This window comes from Necator americanus, chromosome V (genome assembly GCF_031761385.1).
Source record: "Necator americanus strain Aroian chromosome V, whole genome shotgun sequence".
In the NCBI taxonomy this organism is placed as follows: Eukaryota; Metazoa; Nematoda; class Chromadorea; order Rhabditida; family Ancylostomatidae; genus Necator; species Necator americanus.
In genome coordinates, this window is record NC_087375.1 from 26,071,338 (window position 1) to 26,090,321 (window position 18,984).

The following is an 18,984-nucleotide window of genomic DNA, read 5'->3' on the forward strand; positions in this document are numbered from 1 at the left end:
CGCAAACAAGTGTTATAGATGTTCTTCTGGCCACAGAGATGCAAAGAACTGCCCAGTTACAAGGAAATATGCAAAGAAGAGTGGTACGAGTTGTTGAAATTAGCGAATAAGTCAAAGAATGATAAAGTTAGATGATGGGATTTTCTATGGTGTTCTAGTAAAGAAAGGGAGTGAGTTTGTCTTTATATCACGTTCAGAAAGTCTAGAAATCTTATCAAATTTGAACTCTTCTTCTTCCTGTAAGTTTCAAGAAGTCAGAGATACAGAAGGTCAATCTGTCCGGAAGTAAATTAGGCTACAAAAAAGCTTAGGAGTTACAGGATAACGGTAATTCTGATCACCGTTACTTTTGGAAGCTGGAATGTTCCGTTTTAACAAAAATTTTTACATACGCAATTTGAAGCTATTAGATGCATCTTTTCACGTGAAGATTTCGTTTTTCTCTTAGTACAATTATAGGTTCACCTCACATCACACAATCAACATCCTCACCCCTCGCTGGTGATGCAGCGTATGATTAGCGGTAGGTAAGCAGAGTCAGGGTTTAGGTGCCAACGAAAGTGAATCTCTTTGGGATACGCACCATCGCTAATTGCTGGCTTGACCGGGTCGAAATTCTGCCGAGACCCTCGCACCCGCTTCGAATGGAACAATAAAATAACCTTTGGAAAAAATTAAGCAATTTCTAGGAGTTTTTTTTTAAATTCAACATTCTTTTGATAGGATGCTATAATCGCCATCGATGTATATACATACATACAGTAGAGTCAAAACTACAAGATGCAGTTGCGTAAGCGCTGCGGTGGAGCGCAGCAGTTAGGATCGAGTGAGGACCATTGCTACCACCGCTCATGGCTACGGTTCGCGATGGTCCTACCTCGATTCCAACTGCTATCTCCGCTGCGCTGCTTTGAGTGCAACCGCTTACGGAGCTGCACTGTGCTTCATGCCGTTTTGACCCGATTTATAAAGTTACTTCTGTATGTACGCAACCATTTGACAGCAACACGGCTTCGATTGACGCAGGGGTAAAGGAAGAGAAAGAGAATGAGTCAAGCGGAAGAAAGGCCGTGGTGAGCCTTCTTCTGCGCTGCGACGTAAGCACTCACCTGCGTGGACATATTTAGCGTCGACCACATATGCCCCAACAGCCAGTAAATTACATAGTAAATGTAGTGCGACATGTGACAAGTTATAGTCAGGTCAGAAAGATATGAATCGGGGGTGTAGTTGCTGTGCATTTGCGGACGCGCTCGAAACAGCTCGATGGAGGCAGCACTTGGAACCAAGATGGGACCGTCGCAAACTGAAGCGATCGGTGGTGCCAGCAAGGGTTTCATCACGCTCCCAGCCGCTACGCTCAACCGAAGTGCCTCGAGAGAAGCCGCGCACGCAATTGCGTACGTGTTTCATGTCGTTTTGAGCCTACTATATAGTGTGTACGTACATACAAATGTTTCTACGTGGGCGTAGAGCCAAGTAATTCAAGTAGTAAAGCAAAGTAGGGTCGTGTAATATTGTGTAGTAGAATATGGTAAATACTCAAATTCTATGAAACAAAGAGAGCTTTTTCAATCATGAACCAAAACTTTTCACAGTAAACCCTGGTACATGGCTTCACTCTGAAAAAATTTGATAAGTTTGATAAATGCTGCATTACGGGAATTCGATGAATACTGCATGAACAGAAGCCATATTGTGGCTGGTGTTTGAACATAAAGAACATAACACAAAGAAGTTTTCTCTTAAATATACTATTTTAATATTCTCTTTGATATAACCAGTATCTGTCGGAACTCATAACTTTCCAAGCGCATAAAGCATCTCCAAATTACTTACACAGACTTCTCTGCAATTTGACACGTTTTTTTTTCTAGAAGAAAAAACTCTTCAGGGTACTAAACTTTGCCAAACAACCTACCAGGTTTTTTTGCACTTTACAATTATAGCTATTGAACGTAAATATTCAAGGCCACAAATTAATGAAGTTAGCCCAACATATTTCGCAGCGTTTTTTCTCAGAAAGTCAGAAGCAAAAGATCTAGGACTTCGTGGATACCTCCAACATAAGGCTTCCGAATCATTGAGTGAGAAATTGTCAAAGGTTTAAACTTATCTTGTTTTATTCTGCGGAAACCACAAGTAAATTCCTGAGGAATGTAACAGTATGCGGACACTTTCACTAGATTAGAAGAGTGTGATTCCGATTGTTTGATTGATTCCGCTCTCGGGTGTCTCTCTCCTTGCATCGTATTCTCGAATATTTCCTAGTGGTAACCCATCATATGAATCTACAACTGGATGCCTTAGACAACTTATGTTAATGTATTAGGTTGACACATAAGTATCGCCGTATTTGTCGAATTTCAGTTCGTGAACCAAAAAAAGAGTTAAAACCATCACCCCACGAATCTGAGGTGGTACGGATTTCAGGGGTGTGATTTCGTCCATTTTTTCCTAATTGCCGTAAAAAAAGGCACGGGAGATGCGGCTTCGAGCGTTCCGGCGCGCTACTTTCTACAACGAGTTCGATTAGAGCCTTGTGCACGCGCCGCACCTCCCTCTCCATAATCTACTATGCCGTATACAAATATTCCACCTGATCCGTACCACCTCAGATTCGTGGGGTGATGCCTTTAAGCGTTACGAAACACGTCATTTGAAAGAGTAATCTTTTCCCTACAGAGTAGTATTTTGATTTTTATGCTGATTTCCACGGATCTCCCTCACTAGAGGGATCGCAGCCGGTTAGTCGCGAGGCTACGTGGCGCGTCCCCGGGTGGCCGATAGGGGGCTAATCGCGGACCAAAAGCGACCTTGTGCTTGCCCAGAGACGCAGGTGGATTCAGGGAATGGACTCCCTGTCTCTGCTGAGCCAGGACTGACTCATGACATCCTTGTATCCCGCACGTCGGTCCGGCCAAAAGCCTGCAATCAAGTGACTGGGAGGTGCATGGAGGCGGTTTGGAGTCGCCTCTAACAAATAAGCTCCACATGTCCACTCCGGGAGAACGGAAGTTTTCCCAAAAACTCTTGAGACTAAAGCCTTGCCCATGGGTTTTAAATTTTTTTTTGCATGTCACAGCAATAGAAAAAAGTCTCCTGACTCCAGAGGAAAGCCCGGTACGGTAGCGCGGGGTTGCGGGAGTTATATAGGCTACCGAAACGGAAAAGGACTAGAATAACGATCTGTACATATAACGCATGTACGCTTGCATCGGAAGCGGCCATCGAAGATCTGATGATGCAAGCCAGGAAGATCAAGTACGACGTCATCGGACTGACTGAGACGAGACGACGTCACCCTCTCAACGCCGTATATGAAACTGGAGAAGAACTGTTCTTAGGAACATGCGACAGTAGAGGTGTTGGTGGAGTTGGCGTCCTCGTCAACACGAGAACGGCAAAGAACATCGACTCTTTCGAACAACTTACGACCCGAATCGGACGTCTGCGGATGACAAGATGTGGCCCTACACCAGCTTTGACTATCTTCGTCGCTTACGCTCCAACATTAAGCTACGAAGAAGAAGAAGTCGAAGCTTTCTACATGGACCTGGAGAAGTTCTACAGAGAAGATCATGCCTGCTGCAAGGTCATGATTGGCGATTTCACCGCCAAGGTTGGTCCAAGAAGAACGCCGGAGGAACTTCACATCGGGGCCCACGGCCTACAGTGGAACGATCAGGGGGAGAGGCTCTCCGACTTCATCATGACGACTAAGACCATCCATGGGAACTCGCAATTCCAGAAGCCCTCCTCTCTACGCTGGACGTGGGAGTCACCCAGTGGAGGGTACCGTAATGAAATAGACCACATCATCGTCAATAGAAGGTTCTGCCTGAAGGACGTCGCTGTTGTACCAAAGTTCTATACGGGATCGGACCATCGCCTCCTCCGAGGAAGATTTTCTTTCACAAGGAGAGCAGAGAAAGCAGCCATGTTCAGAGGAAGAAATCCCAGAACTATCATCAACTGGGACTTCTTCGCTACGTTAGCAGGCTTTTGGAGTCTAAGAACAGGTTGTAATTCACAGGAAGTTTTTTGAAAGAAAAAAAGCTGACTTTTTGTTGTGATAGAAAATACAGTATCGAGCATTTTAACTGGTGTTAGTAGCAAAAATTATTGTAATCATATCACTTCTACTCACTTCGATCTGTCAGAACCTGTCAGAGAAAAAAATCTTTTTTTCTCTCCAATATATCTTAATTGCTTAGTTTTCCTTCATTTCGTTTTGAAGATAGAACGAAAAAATGTCTGCTTACACTTTTTCTGCAGTATAAAATTCACATTAATCTAGAAAATTTGTCAGAAAGTTTTTTTTCAGATAAGACGGTCTGAAGATTTTGCCTCACATCACTTTGAAACAAGCCTTCAGTTGATAGTTTTGTTCGTCAGAAGCTTTCACTTACCTCATCTCGTTGTCGATCGATAAAGAGCGTTCAAAATGACTTAATATCATGAGGAGTAGAAAATCTTCTCCAGGATAAGAAAGTAGAGAAATTGTATGCGAAACATTTCTACGCTAGTTTAGGGAACCATGGTTACTGCACATTTAGATTACTCTCGCTCAATTTCGTTAATGAGATCCATTATATGTGTAGTTTTATATATTTCATTTGCTTTGGTCTCATCAAACATGGTACATTCGTTTTATTTTACTTTACGAGTATTTGCAGGCGCCCACAAATGTTCCATCGAACACTATTTTTCGTAAGTTGTTCCCATTTAAACGTTGTAGTTCTTCATTTATCAGAAAAGTTTAGGAATTTCTCGTTCTGGCAGTCTCTTTTTCGGAGACCAATTTGAAGAAAGCCCCCGAATGCTCCAAGCTGGAAGGGTTCGTTATGGTTGGAGTGGACAAATACGCCTTGAATGATAGTAGCATAAGAGATCAACTTTATACTGGAATCTTGCAGTACGCAACTCAATCAATCGATATCGTAAGTGTGTGAAACTTCAACTAACTCCATTTTTTGTTCTATTCGGAACAGGAGACACATGTCATTCCATGTTAGCTCATCATTCTGTGCTAATTTGAAAATGGAGGAGACTCGTACTTCCAGTAATGTTTCCAAGTTGTGGTAGTTTGAGAGAAACATAGACGTAAAATCAAGTTTGATTGTTCTCCAAATATAGAACTGAGCGTTTAGGGGAAAACCATAAAATCCCTCATCTATGCTTACATTTTCGGGTAAACTACATTTCTATATAGTTTTGGACAATGGATGAATGGTAAAATTCTCGCATGTAAGGTGCATGGCGCTGGTTCAGCACCGCACCGCTGCAGAGTTTTGCATCATTATGGAGTATTTTCGTGACAGACAGACAGACAAACAAACAAACAAACAAACACATACACACACATGGACTAAGCGCGTTATTATATAGCATGATGATAATGATTACTGTCAAAATTTTACTGTCTCCTGATCAATTTTGAGCTAATAATTCGCCTTTTATCGAGTGAGCATATTTACAACACTTCGTGTATTCCTTCTCTCGAACGATTTCTGTATTTCTCAACCTCGAATGGTGCGCAGAAAGCAAAATAACAACTATGTTGCAAAACTAATATCTTTAGGAACTTGGAAGTGTTCTTTCTATCTTTCTCTTCCATTCCTTTCAGAAAAAAAACTAGAGGAGTTTTAGATTTGTCGAGGAGTTTAAGTAATTGCTGGTGAGCTGAATGGATTCAATAAAACATGTGAAAAGTCGTACGTCACGAAAACGAGCAGTCGAACATTACGTTAATCTAATCTGCCGTTCACTTCTTTCTGAAATCAGTTTAAAAAATTTATTTTATGAACAAAAATGGAAATTTGTTGCTCTACTTCTAGAAATATTCCGTCGTAATGTGCTTACCCATGTATCTCCCTCACTAGAGGGATCACAGCCGGTTAGTCGCGAGGCTACGTGGCGCGTCCCCGGGTGGCGCATAGCGGGCTAATCGCGGACCAAAAGCGACCTTGTGCTTGCCCAGAGATGCAGGTGGATTCAGGGGATGGACGCCCTGTTTCTGCTGAGCCAGGACTGACTCATGACATCCTTGTATCCTGCACGTCGGTCCGGCCAAAAGCCTGCAATCAAGTGACTGGGAGGTGCAAGGGAGGCGGTTTGGAGTCGCCTCCAACAAATAAGCTCCACATGTCCACTCCGGGAGAACGAAAGTTCTCCCAGAAACTCATGGGACTAGAGGCTTGCAACCCGCCCATGAGTTTTAAAATTTTTACGCAAAATACAGTAATAGAAAAGAGTCTCCTGATTCTGGAGGAAAGCCTGGTACGGTAGCGCCAGGTAAAACGGGGTTGCAGGAGTCATGTAGGCTACCAAAACGGAAAAGGACTAGGATGGCGATCTGTACTTATAACGCACGTACGCTTGCATCGGAAGCGGCCATCGAAGATCTGATCTGATCCAAGAAGATCAAGTACGACATCATCGGACTGACTGAGACGAGACGACGTCACCCTCTCAACGCCGTATATGAAACTGGAGAAGAACTGTTCTTAGGAACATGCGACAGTAGAGGTGTTGGTGGAGTTGGCGTCCTCGTCAACACGAGAACGGCAAAGAACATCGACTCTTTCGAACAACTTACGACCCGAATCGGACGTCTGCGGATGACAAGATGTGGCCCTACACCAGCTTTGACTATCTTCGTCGCTTACGCTCCAACATTAAGCTACGAAGAAGAAGAAGTCGAAGCTTTCTACATGGACCTGGAGAAGTTCTACAGAGAAGATCATGCCTGCTGCAAGGTCATGATTGGCGATTTCACCGCCAAGGTTGGTCCAAGAAGAACGCCGGAGGAACTTCACATCGGGACCCACGGCCTACAATGGAACGACCAGGGGGAGAGGCTCTCCGACTTCATCATGACGACTAAGACCATCCATGGGAACTCGCAATTCCAGAAGCCCTCCTCTCTACGCTGGACGTGGGAGTCACCCAGTGGAGGGTACATCGTCGTCAATAAAAGGTGCTGCCTGACGGACGTCGCTGTTGTACCAAAGTTCTATACGGGATCGGACCATCGCCTCCTCCGAGGAAGATTTTAATTCACAAGGAGAGCAGAGAAAGCCGCCAAGTTCAGAGAGAGAAATCCCAGGACTACCATCAGCTGGGATCTCTTCGTTACGCTAGCCGGCTTTTGGGAAGATTCCGCAATGGACAACATCGACGAGGAATATGACCGGCTTGTTGAACACCTTAACAACTGCGCGAAGGAGGCTGAGAGCTTTAAAACCACCAAGTCTCTTGAAACTCTTGAGCTGATACGCCAGCGTGGAGCAGCCCGAGCCGCAGGGAACCAATAACTCACGTCTGAGCTCGCAAGGCTTTGCAGAGAGGCGGTAAAGGAAGACCTTAAAGAGAGAAGAGCAGAAGTGCTGGCTGAAGCTGCAGAGGCGGGAAAAAGCATCCGCTATGCCCGTCGAGACTTCGCCAGTCACAAGACGAGGATGACTGCTCTCCGGAACCCAAAGGGAACAGCCATTGCATCGAGAAGGGGGATGAAAAAAATCATCTACGACTTCTACTCTGATCTCTTCGACAGCCATGTCCACTTGCCTCTTCACCATCTGAGGGAAGACGGACAAGTCATTCCAGAGGTTCTCCCGTCCGAAATACGACATGCTATCATGTCGGTAAGAAATCGTACGGCACCCGGTCCCGACAGAATAAGACCAGAACACCTGAAGAGCCTTCCGCCAGTACTCAACACCCTGGCGAGGCTGTTTAAACGTTATCTGTCGGAATGCAAGGTTCCTAAACAGTGGAAGACCAACAAGAGCGTGCTGTTGTATAAAAAGGGAGATCCACATGACATCGGCAACTATTGTCCAATCTGCCTACTGTCCGTCATCTACAAGCTCTTTACAAAAGTAATCCTTAATAGGATTGAAAAAGTCTTGGATGAAGGACAGCCATGCGAGCAAGCAGGGTTTCGAAAAGGATTCAGCACGATTTACCACATCCACACTGTTTCGAAACTCATCGAGGTATCACGAGAGTACAAGATGCCGCTCATTCTCACCTTCATCGACTTAAAGAAGTCCTTCGACTCAGTTGAGACGGAAGCGATCGTGAAAGTCTTGGACAAGCAAGGCGTCCCTACTCAGTACATAAAGGTACTTCGAGAGTTGTACAGTAACTTCATGACCGGAATTTCGCCATTCTACAAGAACATCATCATCGACGTGAAGAGGGGTGTCCGACAGGGTGATACAATTTAATATTCACACCCACCCTCGAGAACGCAATGCGAAAGTTGGAATGGGACGGCATGGGAGTGAAGGTTGATGGTCGGCAACTGCACCATTTGTGTTTTGCTGATGACATCGTACTGACAACACCTAGCATCAGACAAACGCAACGAATGCTGACCGAATTCGACGAAACATGTGGATGCATCGGTCTTCAGCTGAACCTACAAAAGAAGATGTTCATGCAGAACGGGTGGGTCTCGGATGTTCCATTCACGCTCAACGGAACGAACATAACCGAATGCACCAGCTACGTTTATCTGGGTCGGGAATTGAACATGATGAACGGCCTGACCCCCAAGCTGGGCAGGAGGAGACGAGCGGCTTGGGGAGGGTATAAGAGCATCGAGGATGTAGTGAAGAAGACCAGGAACACCCGGCTCCGTGCTCACCTCTTCAACACCACCGTACTTCCTGCTTTGACGTATGCTTCGGAAACCTGGGCATTTCGCAAGCAGGAAGAAAACGCGGTGAGCGTCATTGAACGCGCAATTGAGAGAGTGATGATAGGAGTATCACGTTTCACGCAAGTGAGGGACGGGATTCGAAGTTCTCTCCTACGTTAGCGATCGAAGATTAGAGATGCTGCCGCGTTTGCCAAGGAAAGTAAAATAAGGTGGGCCGGACACGTGATGCGCTTTAATGACAACCGTTGGACCAGAGCCGTGAACGACTGGGTTCCCCGCGATATTAAGCGCACTACAGGAAGACCGCCGACCCGATGATCAGATTTCTTCACGAAGTCCTTCAAAGAAAAATATGATGCATTTCGTGTCCCACGCGAAAGGAAAAACCACTGGGCTACTCTGGCACGCGATCAGGACAAATGGAAGAATTACTGGCGCCCGCTCAACCAGTTCGAAGATCAAAGGGAGTCAAGGTGATCAAGGTGATCAAGGTGATCAAGGTGATGCTGGTTTAATTTTTGTTTGTTTTTAAAACAAAATAATAATAACAGTTCACTTGGAGCATTAAAGTGGGCGTGCACCTTTTATTATGCGCTTTTAGGTGTGATAATGGAATGGAAAATGTTGTGTTATTTTAGATTCAGTCTAGAATCCTCTGTCGTATTTAGAGTTGAAAAAAAATGAATTGAATTTAAATGCTATAATTGAGGTCATTGTGTACAATATCACCATAGAGGAATCAATACAATTTTATTCGAAAACATAAACAATCACCACAATTAGGGTCAATCTCCTTTATGATGGTAATGTTGTCATTGAAAGGAACTAACATTCTGTCTACCAGCACACCACTTCCACAATTTTCACATCACCGTACATCAATAACCGTACATTTTCTGATTCAGATTTGCAATTACTGTAGCAGTAAAAGCTAGCTCATTCATAAGATATGCTCATTAGAAATCCAAGGACTTGCTCTAAGGTGACGCTGTGGTGAACGCAGTCCCATTGTGGATTACAAAAGAACGAATAATCGGAGTCATAGCTGGATTTTCTTTTAGTTTTAGCAGTAGGAAGGCATAGGTGACGATCACAGACACGAGCTGTAAGAAAACTGTATTTTATGAGGTACATGTGGAAAAAAGTTTAGACTTGGCTGAAAAAGCATCAATCAGAAAAGATAGACTTACTGTGAAGAATGTGGTTCTTTCTAGAGGGAAAGCTCGCCAAACAGTCATTCCCCACATGAACTGCGTGGACATTTTATGTACGAAGCAGGAGATCTGGAAGCATACGGTGCAAACATTTATCTATCACTAAAAAGAATAAAAATGGTTGAGAAGAGTCAACCTGGAAACGATCGAGATCTGCATTCGCATCCGGCACAATCCGTAGCACAGCGTTGACGATACCTCGAGTCTAAACAATAATCTTTAAAAAAATGATACCAGATTTCCGACTTCTGATTTCACCGTTCAACAGAAATTTGCAATCTGCGTTCTGCCTTCAATTGTGCTTTCGACAGAACTTCAGTAGACTTTTTTCACTGTGATCTACCTTCGTCTTCTAGCGCAGTTCTAGACTACGAGTACGAGCATGGGAACACCTATGTTCCCCTAATCGTCCTGAAAAAAGAAGCCTAGTTCCTACGAGGTGTCGAAAAGGGGTTGTCGTTGTGCACTCCCCGCGTCCACGAGCGAGCGGTCGACAATCAATGAGGTCTCCTCAGCGGCCAATTGAAGTAAAATCAATGAGTAGGCTGCTGAGGGAACCGAAGCGTGTAGGACGATAGCGCATTCTGACATACCTCATATTAAGTAAGGCGGTTCCCACACCGCCTTTTAAGGACTGTTACGGGGAATGGAGCGTGGCCACGCAACATCGTTAAATTCGTGGTATGCTACTTTAAACTTGTCGCAAGCTCTGATAAGGTCCCAGTCAACTTCGAGCAAGTGAAAACTACAGTTGTTGGGAGTCGGTTACGCAACCTCCTTCCAAAAATTAAAAGATTTTGCCGAATTTATGCCAGATGAGGCGATCATAGTAAAGGTACAAAAACAGAGGATTTGTTTTTGCTCCAGTTGGATACTCACCGTTTCGTTTGTGTTCATTCCTGTATGACATATTAAGCAAATGTTCATTAACGCAACAATCACTTGTAGTGCAGCCCAGCATATCGTGAAATGTACGCTTCGTGTTAGTCGTCGCCTTATATCCGGCACCGTAATCTGTTCGGGTGTTATGGGCTCGAGGAGACTGAAAGTAAACACACAATGAATTGATTTTAATTATTTTATGACCGCTCTAGCAAGATGGATCGAGGTATGAAGGTAGTTAGAAGTGCATTTTAACCCGAATTAGATGTTTTGTGAATTATAATTTGAAAAAACAAAGTTGTAGGTTTTAGAAACGAGTAGGTTTTTGGTACTAACCGATGCACTAATAATATGCTAGATTTGATTGCTCAAAGGTATTTTGAAAGACTTTTCCAGCTATGACTGATTTTGCGCAATCCCTTAGAGTAGTTCCGACTTGTTAGCGCATTCGCAGAGCACTTTATTGGAATTCTAAGTTCGCTAATTTCCTAAACATTCGCAGATTCTGCCGTAAAACTTCTTAAAAATTGAGAAAAAAACCAGATACGGAAATAACGAGGACGAATATGTAGCTATAACTGTGTCATAGAACAAAAATATGATTTGGTATGCTGAGCTCTAGACCACACCAGCAGTTACTCTCGACTATTTTCAATTCATCAAATCCATCAATTCCGTAAGTTCATGAAACCTTGATGTCCAATGCGCTGTAGTTATGCTGTTCTCAAGGACGAATTGAGGGGTTTGGTACACGGGAGCGACGGCGGAAGACATTAAAAATATTTGAAAGGATCGTTCGCGCGAACTACACATACGAGACGTGAGAGACGAGTATAACTCAAGACTTCGTCACGACTAGTAAGAAAACCACTTACAAGTCATAGATAACTTCTGTCATGTTCAAGAAAATCAATCAAGGGTTATTCATGAAGGATAAAGTGTCTGACGTCAATCAATGCGCTTGGGATGCGCCTCCACGTTCACTTCAATTCACTATCGTTTGAGGTTTGCGAACGTGTAACTGACCTATACAATGACTTGCGGTGGCTAGCAGATGTGTCAAGTCAGTGTGTTTATCCTCCCAGACAAGTCTGGTACCAACTTATCGACCCCGATGGATGAAAGGCTTGGTGAGCACGAGGGCGGATTCGAACCTCTGATCGTGCAGACACAGAGGAACCCTTTTACAGACTTCTCTACACGGCCCCTGGGGATTAATTATAACTACTTGTTTATTTATTATTATGATCTTGCAACTGCTGCCACAAGCATCAATAAATTCAAAAAGCGAATCACCTCGAATGTGGCTGTGTGATAAAATATATGGTCAGGCACAGCACTAACATTGACCACGCTAACGAGAACAACACGAACGGATTGAAAAGGCTACCTACGGCTTCCTGGAATAATCGAAATTAACAACGAATTCTCGTTTGACTGCAGCAATTAGCCAAGTACCTGAACATTTGTGATCCTGAGAAATTGTTCATAATAGAACTTAAGACCAAAACGTCGTTTGCGATGTTCCAAGTTTAGAGACTTGATTAAAGTTCTAAAGCGTAAAACCATAGAAATAACTTTCGGAAAGGGTCTCGGTGAGACTTGTGTGGACTCACCTGCAATAGAAGCGTACGATACGGTTATAGAGATCATAATACAGCAGTGGGATTAAATTCCATAGCGTCAACGTAGGGACGATGATAAACGCTGTATCTTGGATCACACTAGAACCCAGTCTGAAGAAGGAGAACAGTATAATTTTGCAGGACTAAAGCATCACTAACTCATATGCATTTATATGTAATAAAATTGCTCCACACTTAACCATATTTCAAGTTTTAAATTTTAATTCAAATTTAATAATAACTTCCAACTAATAAGCGAATAAAATAATGAGTCATGTCAGCTCGTCGTCAGTTACGCATACCCACAACGCACTAAATGGGATAAGTCTATGGCCTATTAGTGATAGCCGTATAAACAACCTCAATCCATAATCTGCTTACTATCTTTGTTTGCTATATTGTGAAATACAAACAAAAAAAAACATTAATTTTGTTAGAAGTCAATTTTTCGTCGGAAGGTTTTTAGCAGCGATACATGATATAATTTCCGAGAATAGAGGTAACTTCTGTGGTCCTTCTTAGCTCATTTATTTACAAAAAACATCACCTAACCTGGAGGAAAATATATATTATTATATATTTAACCTTATTTGTTTCATCGAAACTTACAACTTCAATATATTAACCATTCAAACAGTTGAACAGAATTAATGAAAATTCGTTAAAAATCAGTTTAATGAACCATTCCAAGAAGTTATCCCCTTATTCTTCTATTTTTTTCCTTTTTTGTTTTCTATATACATATTATTATTTATTATATATACATATATATTTAAGTGTGTGTGTGTGTGTGTGTGTGTGTGTGTGTGTGTGTGTGTGTGTGTGTGTGTGTGTGTGTGTGTGTGTGTGTGTGTGTGTGTGTGTGTGTGTGTGTGTGTGTGTGTGTGTGTGTGTGTGTGTGTGTGTGTGTGTGTGTGTGTGTGTGTGTGTGTGTGTGTGTGTGTGTGTGTGTGTGTGTGTGTGTGTGTGTGTGTGTGTGTGTGTGTGTGTGTGTGTGTGTGTGTGTGTGTGTGTGTGTGTGTGTGTGTGTGAGACGAAATTCCAGAAAGCAGCGAGACGGGTCCCATAGCGTCGAACTCGTGCGCAGGTACCAAAAAAAAAACACTGAGAAGAACTCCTCTTGGTGGATAACGGGATTGGTGCGACAACGCCCGAAATTCGAAACAGCGGGATTATTTTGCATCAGCACAATCAACAGTTTCAAGTGGTGCTGTTGAAATGTAAATGGGGCACTGGATGTCGTTATACGACTGTATCAACTCCTTGCACTCTAATGTACGTTTTCGCACGCCTACTTCCCTGTGGTAACCCTCGCCATTGTTTGTCGGACCCTTTTCTCAGAGATTGGATAAATGCATGCATACAGCTGCTTAAATACTAGCAAGCAGTTTACATCATTTGACATAACATCTTTATCATCTTTATCTTATCACCTTATCTTATCATCATCATCTTTATCTTTATGAAAATGATGATGGCGTTCATGTCATTTCACGTTTGCACTTCATACTATCTTAATTGCTGAACAAAAAGAGTAACTCTGTCTTATGCTTCGGAGTATGTTTTGAAATTGCTGAGGTTTCGAACGAATTTAGATGTAAAATCAACTTCACATTTGCTCTTAATATAAAATAGTCAAACATGAACAGTAACTTGACTGCAAGAAGACATCGATAAAATCTTCTGTCAATGCGTTTGGTTCCTCTAAAAAAAGAGCAAAAAAAGCTTCCCTTGAAGATGGCCTATGGCAGAAATGTACGGAAATTGTTCCTCCTTTAAAGTTTTACTGACGCCTGAAAGTGACCAAAGAGAGAAGCACAAGAAGTGTGAAGTCTGGCATCAGCTGGACACTCAGAATGGTTACAAAATATCGAGATTTCATTTGAAAAAATAACAAATTTTTTCTTTTCAAATGAAATCGAATGAAATTTTGACTCTTGTTGCTTTCGAAATGAAATGAAATTTTGACTCTTCCTGCCTCTTGTTACCCTCGCATCAATAGAAATATCCCTACAGGTTTTTTCTCCAGCTCAAGTTTCTTGAATTGCTCAGAAACGTCGAAAGATGTGAGCAAAAATGTCTTCTTGATTGATAGATTGAAATTAGTTCTTATTTTTGATGAAAAAACCATATATTTACTATTATTAGAGTTAAAAATACATTTCTGCTATAAAGTTATAGTCCCTTACAAATCTGCTCCCCTCGAATTTGGTGTAAGCAAAAAATAATATTCCATGCAAGAAATCTGCTTCATGCAGATGAAAGGTGCGACTGTTGCATAGAACGAGACTTTCTGTTATTCTCTTGAGACGCAGGTGTAAATTCTGAGTATTTCCGTCGAAGTAGCCGATAAAACATCTGTTTTCAAAATCGTAGCTACAAAAACATAACAATTCATAATAAACATTGTAATACAACTTCAAGCGTCATATCAAACATCAGTTGTCAAGCAGAAAAATGCTTATTTTTACTATGTTGTTCAAAATTCTGAGGATCCCGAACTTACTTCTGATCTGTATAGATGAACTCCACAACTTTAAATGTGAAGGGAACAAGCGTGAAGAATGAAACGATTACGAAAAAGATGGCCATGTAGCAGTTAATTGGTGGTGTCAGATGAAAAGCACTGCGGAAGCAGACGTCAATTCCATCGAGAGTCTAAACTCAGAAGTTTGCAGATGGATAAGCTCATTATTCAAACTATGGCTAACCTTTGAAAGTAATAAATTCATTATTATTTATTATTTATTTATTTCAGAAATGTTCCTGAACCTTCTCTCATGCCTAACCTTCGCAACCGCACTATTCGTAAACACATTTCATCGATTACAGAAGGATAGACGTGTTGAGTCTGTGTTGAACAGAGAAAATACATGTGCTACAGTAGACGCGGTGTTATACTTAGACCAATTCGTGGACATGACGACTTTCGATGACGATATTATGAGACTACATGCTACGGAACCACTGAAGAAATATCCATGCCCATCTGTTCGATCGCCCTGTTATGCTCTGTTACGCAGTGGAGACGTGAGTAGGCACCGGTACCACGTCCAGAAAGTTACTTAGTACCCACGGAGACGTTGAGACTCGACATAATACGTGTGTAGTTCGGCCAAAACGACATGAAGCACGTACAGTTGCGTGAGCTGCTGCGTTCGAAGCGGCGCGGTGGAGGGTAGCGGTTAGGATCCTGTAAGTATCCTCGCTACCGCAAACCATCTCTGCAGTTCACCATGGTCCCATCACGATTTCAACCGTTGTCTCCCCCGCACCGCTTCAAACAGAGCCGCTTACGAAACCGACTATACTTGACATTACCTTATTTTCTGAGGTAATGTCAAGTATAGTAGGCTATACGTCAAGTATAGGTAACCTGGGGCCGCGTATACGACTACCTGCACGTGGTGGTCCTGCTTTAACAAACGCAATCAGACGTTCGAGTGTACGCATTGGGAACGTACGAGCTATATAACCTGCACTGTTGTATGGCGAAAGATTCCCATACATTGCAAAAAGGTGCTGTCGTCCAGCATACCGCCAAAGCCCATAACCTGAAAGGTCAACTGCCTGAAGGGAGCATGGAATCTTTGGCAACAACCATTTGTTTCGTCACGCTGAACTGCCGAACAATATCGAATTAACTCCAACAAGCCGCTCTATCCAGACTTCTGCGATACCTCTGTGTGCCTTTCGATGCTCTGCAGGAAACACGCATGAGATATCGGCCTGTCATCAGCATCGAAAATTACACTATATACTGTGGCGATGCTGATGAGAACAAAGTAGGTGGCTGCGCGATAGCTGTGAGGAACGATTACAAGAACCTGGTGGAGGACTTTGGCTCAACGTCGGCTAGGTGCGCCTTTCTACGACTGCGGGATCGCAGAGGACGTAAACTCTGCATCGTAAGCGTTCATGCACCTACGGAAACCGCTGAGGACAAAAGTAAGGACGCCTTCTATGATGAACTCAATGCGTTGATGTCTAAAATACCAAGCCAGCAGGTGGTCACTGTCTGAATCGGCGCAAATGCGAAGATGGGACTTGAACAGCAATCCGATGTGCTAGGAAAATGGTATTATCCAGCGGAGCGCACAACGGTCAACGGTGACCGTCTGGTCGACTTGTGCGAACAGACGGTCCTCATCATCGCTTCCACGTTTAAGAGGAATCATCGACGCCATCAGCTCACGTGGCAGTGGTCAACCCTTTTAACGCCTGAAGAGCAGCGCAAGCGGAAGATGAGGACTCTTAAGCTTCAGTTCGACTACGTTCCGGAACATTCCTCAGTCGGATATCCGGAAATCTAGAGCTGTTTGGGACGTCGCGTTCGCCTCTGACCACCGTCCACTTCTTCTCAGCTTCAAGATACGGTTCCACAAGAGAAAGCGAGTTCCTCTTCAACCGAACATCGACATGGCAGGTCTGAAACACGATGAATGTAGAACAAAATTTCGCCAACGTGTTTCTTCTCATGTTGGAGTACGGACCAGGAAGAAGCGATGCGGATTCCTTCACAAAGTGCATCCAGAACGCTGCAAGGGAAACGCTCCCGGTTCTTTTGCCGCGGAAGAAGTTTGCCGTTGCAGCTGCGGAAACAAAATCCACATACAATTCTGTATGTGTCGCGCGCAGAGCTGGTTACTTCAACCAGGAAGAACGTCTTGGAAGGAAGCTGCGTGCTCGTCAACTGCAACAAGACCGCGATAACGAGTGGACGTCAAGAGCGATGGAGTTTGAGAAGGCGTGGGAGGACAGGAACCCGCGGAAAACCTATGCTCTACTAAAACAGTATAGGGGCAAAATGAAAAGATGTTCCCCTGTCCTCAACACTGCCAATGGGGTAGCTGTCGGTGAAGCAACCCTTCCAATTTGGAAGGAACACTTCAAGACCTTGCTGCACCGGCTAGCACCGTCAGCTCCTGAACTCGAGCAGGTTCATAGACCGACATATGCGGTTATCGAGGAGCCACCGACGGAGTCAGAGGTTCTAGCCTGTATTCAAAAAATGAAAAAAGGAAAATCTGGTGGAGGCGAATGCGGTTATCGAGGAGCCACCGACCGAGTCAGAGGTTCTAGTCTGTATTCAAAAAATGAAAAAAGGAAAATCTGGTGGAGGCGAATGCGGTTATCGAGGAGCCACCGACCGAGTCAGAGGTTCTAGCCTGTATTCAAAAAATGAAAAAAGGAAAATCTGGTGGAGGCGAATGCGGTTATCGAGGAGCCACCGACCGAGTCAGAGGTTCTAGTCTGTATTCAAAAAATGAAAAAAGGAAAATCTGGTGGAGGCGAATGCGGTTATCGAGGAGCCACCGACCGAGTCAGAGGTTCTAATCTGTATTCAAAAAATGAAAAAAGGAAAATCTGGTGGAGGCGACGGGATTAGCGCAAATATGCTAAAATATCTTCCTCTGGGATTCGTGAGATGACCAAGACCATCCGTTCAATATGCATAGACAAAAGGATACCTGATTCGTGGAGACACGCTATCATAATTCCCTTCCACAAGAAGTTATCCGTCACGGACCCCAGAAATCATCGAAGAATCTCTTTGCTGCGTGTTACGTACAGGGTATTGGAGCGCATTATCCTGGACCGACTCATTAAATATCGCGAAGAAACTACGCGCGACGAGCAAGCTGGCTTTCCTCCTGGCCGATCTACGATTGACAAGGTGTTCATCGTCAGGGTTCCCTTGACTGATTTCGAGTATGCCGATGTTGTTATATTCGCGGAAAACTGTACGAAAATTCAACATGTTGTCAACCTTGTATCGAAGTTGACCGCAGCCTATGGAATACGTCTACGCCCTGATAAATGCAAACAGATGTGGATCTCTTCGAGACCTCGAACGGGAATCAGGGTGGAAAAACAACCAATAGTACTCGTCGATGAGTTCTGTTATCTGGGCTGTACGCTGAAGAACAACGGCAACTACGAGAGAGATATTCAGCAAAGATACGCTAAAGCCACTTCTGCATTTAACTCCTTAACGGAATGCCTGTGGTCGACCCCCATCACCAACGAAGTCAAGCTGCGAGTCTACCTATCCGCAATTCGCCCTATCATGATGTACGGATCGGAGACTTGGGCAGCACCATCAACGGTTATGGAGAAGCTTGATTGCACGGAACGAAGGCTGCTTAGATGGTTACTTGGCTACTTTTGGCCTAGGGTATGTCACAATGAAGATCTTTACGCAGAAATTGATGTGGTATAACGGCGGACGACACGTGGAAAACATCAACATCTTGCACCGCCATCGAAAGTGGCTAAAGTAAATAGTCTTCGCTTCTTTGGTCATATATTAAGGAGACCGGCAGATCGCCTTGTTCAACGAGTTCTGAGGAGTTTGTCGGGTTCGAGCTGGAAGAAGCCCCCTAGCCGAAAACGGAATTCCTGGACTGAGGTGGTGAAAGAGGACTTGAGGACACTCGGCGTGGTCAGGCAGTTCAAGCGAGACGTAAGGTTTTGCAGATTATGGAACAGCGACGAATGGACTGATTCTGTGCAAGCTCCCGCAGAAGATCGAGAAGGTTGGGCAGAGCTGCGTTCAAGGACGGCACACCTCGGCGAAGATGGGGGT

At 43.8% G+C, this 18,984-nt stretch overlaps 7 protein-coding genes across 9 annotated transcripts; 6 read left to right on the forward strand and 1 right to left on the reverse strand.

Moving 5' to 3' along the window:
- Window positions 1-1,266: 1,266 nt before the first annotated feature.
- Window positions 1,267-8,237, forward strand: RB195_015244 (uncharacterized protein; the record flags this gene model as incomplete). 2 transcript variants are annotated; one of them, XM_064205862.1, is made up of 6 exons in its annotated part: window positions 1,267-1,400; window positions 3,157-3,993; window positions 4,680-4,713; window positions 4,767-4,943; window positions 6,423-6,982; window positions 7,349-8,237. In XM_064205862.1, 6 exons carry the CDS (start codon window positions 1,267-1,269, stop codon window positions 8,235-8,237), a joined length of 2,631 nt encoding a protein of 876 aa, XP_064061742.1. The 2 variants fall into 2 exon arrangements, with proteins under 2 accessions (XP_064061742.1, XP_064061743.1); XM_064205861.1 differs by lacking the exons at window positions 1,267-1,400; window positions 4,680-4,713 and having other exon boundaries at window positions 3,242-3,622; window positions 6,432-6,982.
- A 26-nt stretch (window positions 8,238-8,263) lies between these two features.
- On the forward strand, window positions 8,264-8,833 carry RB195_015245 (uncharacterized protein; the record flags this gene model as incomplete). The annotated part of the gene is made up of 1 exon (XM_064205863.1): window positions 8,264-8,833. One exon carries the CDS (start codon window positions 8,264-8,266, stop codon window positions 8,831-8,833), a length of 570 nt encoding a protein of 189 aa, XP_064061744.1.
- Window positions 8,834-9,651: 818 nt separating this feature from the next.
- RB195_015246 (uncharacterized protein) lies at window positions 9,652-15,946 on the reverse strand (the record flags this gene model as incomplete). Of its 2 annotated transcripts, XM_064205864.1 has the most annotated exons (9): window positions 9,652-9,777; window positions 9,865-9,957; window positions 10,025-10,093; window positions 10,768-10,930; window positions 12,067-12,170; window positions 12,229-12,322; window positions 12,387-12,506; window positions 14,902-15,053; window positions 15,872-15,946. In XM_064205864.1, 9 exons carry the CDS (start codon window positions 15,944-15,946, stop codon window positions 9,652-9,654), a joined length of 996 nt encoding a protein of 331 aa, XP_064061745.1. The 2 variants fall into 2 exon arrangements, with proteins under 2 accessions (XP_064061745.1, XP_013301270.2); XM_013445816.2 differs by lacking the exons at window positions 12,067-12,170; window positions 12,229-12,322; window positions 12,387-12,506; window positions 14,902-15,053; window positions 15,872-15,946 and having other exon boundaries at window positions 10,768-10,785.
- Window positions 15,947-16,111: 165 nt separating this feature from the next.
- On the forward strand, window positions 16,112-16,417 carry RB195_015247 (uncharacterized protein; the record flags this gene model as incomplete). Its single annotated transcript, XM_064205865.1, has 1 exon — window positions 16,112-16,417. One exon carries the CDS (start codon window positions 16,112-16,114, stop codon window positions 16,415-16,417), a length of 306 nt encoding a protein of 101 aa, XP_064061746.1.
- Window positions 16,418-16,435: 18 nt separating this feature from the next.
- On the forward strand, window positions 16,436-16,708 carry RB195_015248 (uncharacterized protein; the record flags this gene model as incomplete). Its single annotated transcript, XM_064205866.1, has 1 exon — window positions 16,436-16,708. The coding sequence occupies one exon, from the start codon at window positions 16,436-16,438 to the stop codon at window positions 16,706-16,708; it is 273 nt and encodes a 90-aa protein (XP_064061747.1).
- A 125-nt stretch (window positions 16,709-16,833) lies between these two features.
- Window positions 16,834-17,562, forward strand: RB195_015249 (uncharacterized protein; the record flags this gene model as incomplete). Its single annotated transcript, XM_064205867.1, has 1 exon — window positions 16,834-17,562. One exon carries the CDS (start codon window positions 16,834-16,836, stop codon window positions 17,560-17,562), a length of 729 nt encoding a protein of 242 aa, XP_064061748.1.
- A 261-nt stretch (window positions 17,563-17,823) lies between these two features.
- On the forward strand, window positions 17,824-18,618 carry RB195_015250 (uncharacterized protein; the record flags this gene model as incomplete). The annotated part of the gene is made up of 1 exon (XM_064205868.1): window positions 17,824-18,618. One exon carries the CDS (start codon window positions 17,824-17,826, stop codon window positions 18,616-18,618), a length of 795 nt encoding a protein of 264 aa, XP_064061749.1.
- Window positions 18,619-18,984: the final 366 nt, after the last annotated feature.